Source organism: Colobus angolensis, unplaced genomic scaffold, assembly GCF_000951035.1.
Source record: "Colobus angolensis palliatus isolate OR3802 unplaced genomic scaffold, Cang.pa_1.0 Scaffold260, whole genome shotgun sequence".
Taxonomy (NCBI): Eukaryota; Metazoa; Chordata; class Mammalia; order Primates; family Cercopithecidae; genus Colobus; species Colobus angolensis.
In genome coordinates, this window is record NW_012115822.1 from 733,319 (window position 1) to 733,716 (window position 398).

Here is a 398-nt window from a genome sequence, read left to right on the forward strand (position 1 = left end):
GGAATTACAGGCGTTAGCCATTGCGCCCAGCCGAGGCCTTCCCTTTTGTCCAGAGCTGCACAGGATTGGCTAGTCAGAGACTTTTCCAGCCATCTTTGTCTGACCCCAGCATCTCTGTGCATCAGTTACTTATTCATTATCATTAATTATTAACTGTGCTTCTTCCAGAAGCTGGACGGGAGGTCCCTGATCAAGCTGAACTTTGCCAAGAACAGTGAGGGTGAGTGAAATTATCACAGCCACCTCTGGGCTTGGCCTCCTGACCCAAGGTCCCAGCTCTCACCAGGTTTCATACAGAATCAGTCATTGCTTTCTGACCAAGCTGGACACCTGCTTTTATTTATTTATTTATTTATTTATTTATTTACTTACTTACTTACTTACTTTACTTTACTCAC

General features: G+C 44.2%; 1 protein-coding gene across 1 annotated transcript in view; it reads left to right on the forward strand.

Moving 5' to 3' along the window:
- Nucleotides 1-398, forward strand: part of PPIL2 (peptidylprolyl isomerase (cyclophilin)-like 2) — a 44,056-nt gene that overhangs the window by 24,819 nt on the left and 18,839 nt on the right. The window contains exon 10 of the mRNA XM_011947334.1: nt 169-220. Within this exon, the coding sequence (XP_011802724.1) occupies nt 169-220 (52 nt within the window). The remainder of the gene's footprint in view (nt 1-168; nt 221-398) is intronic.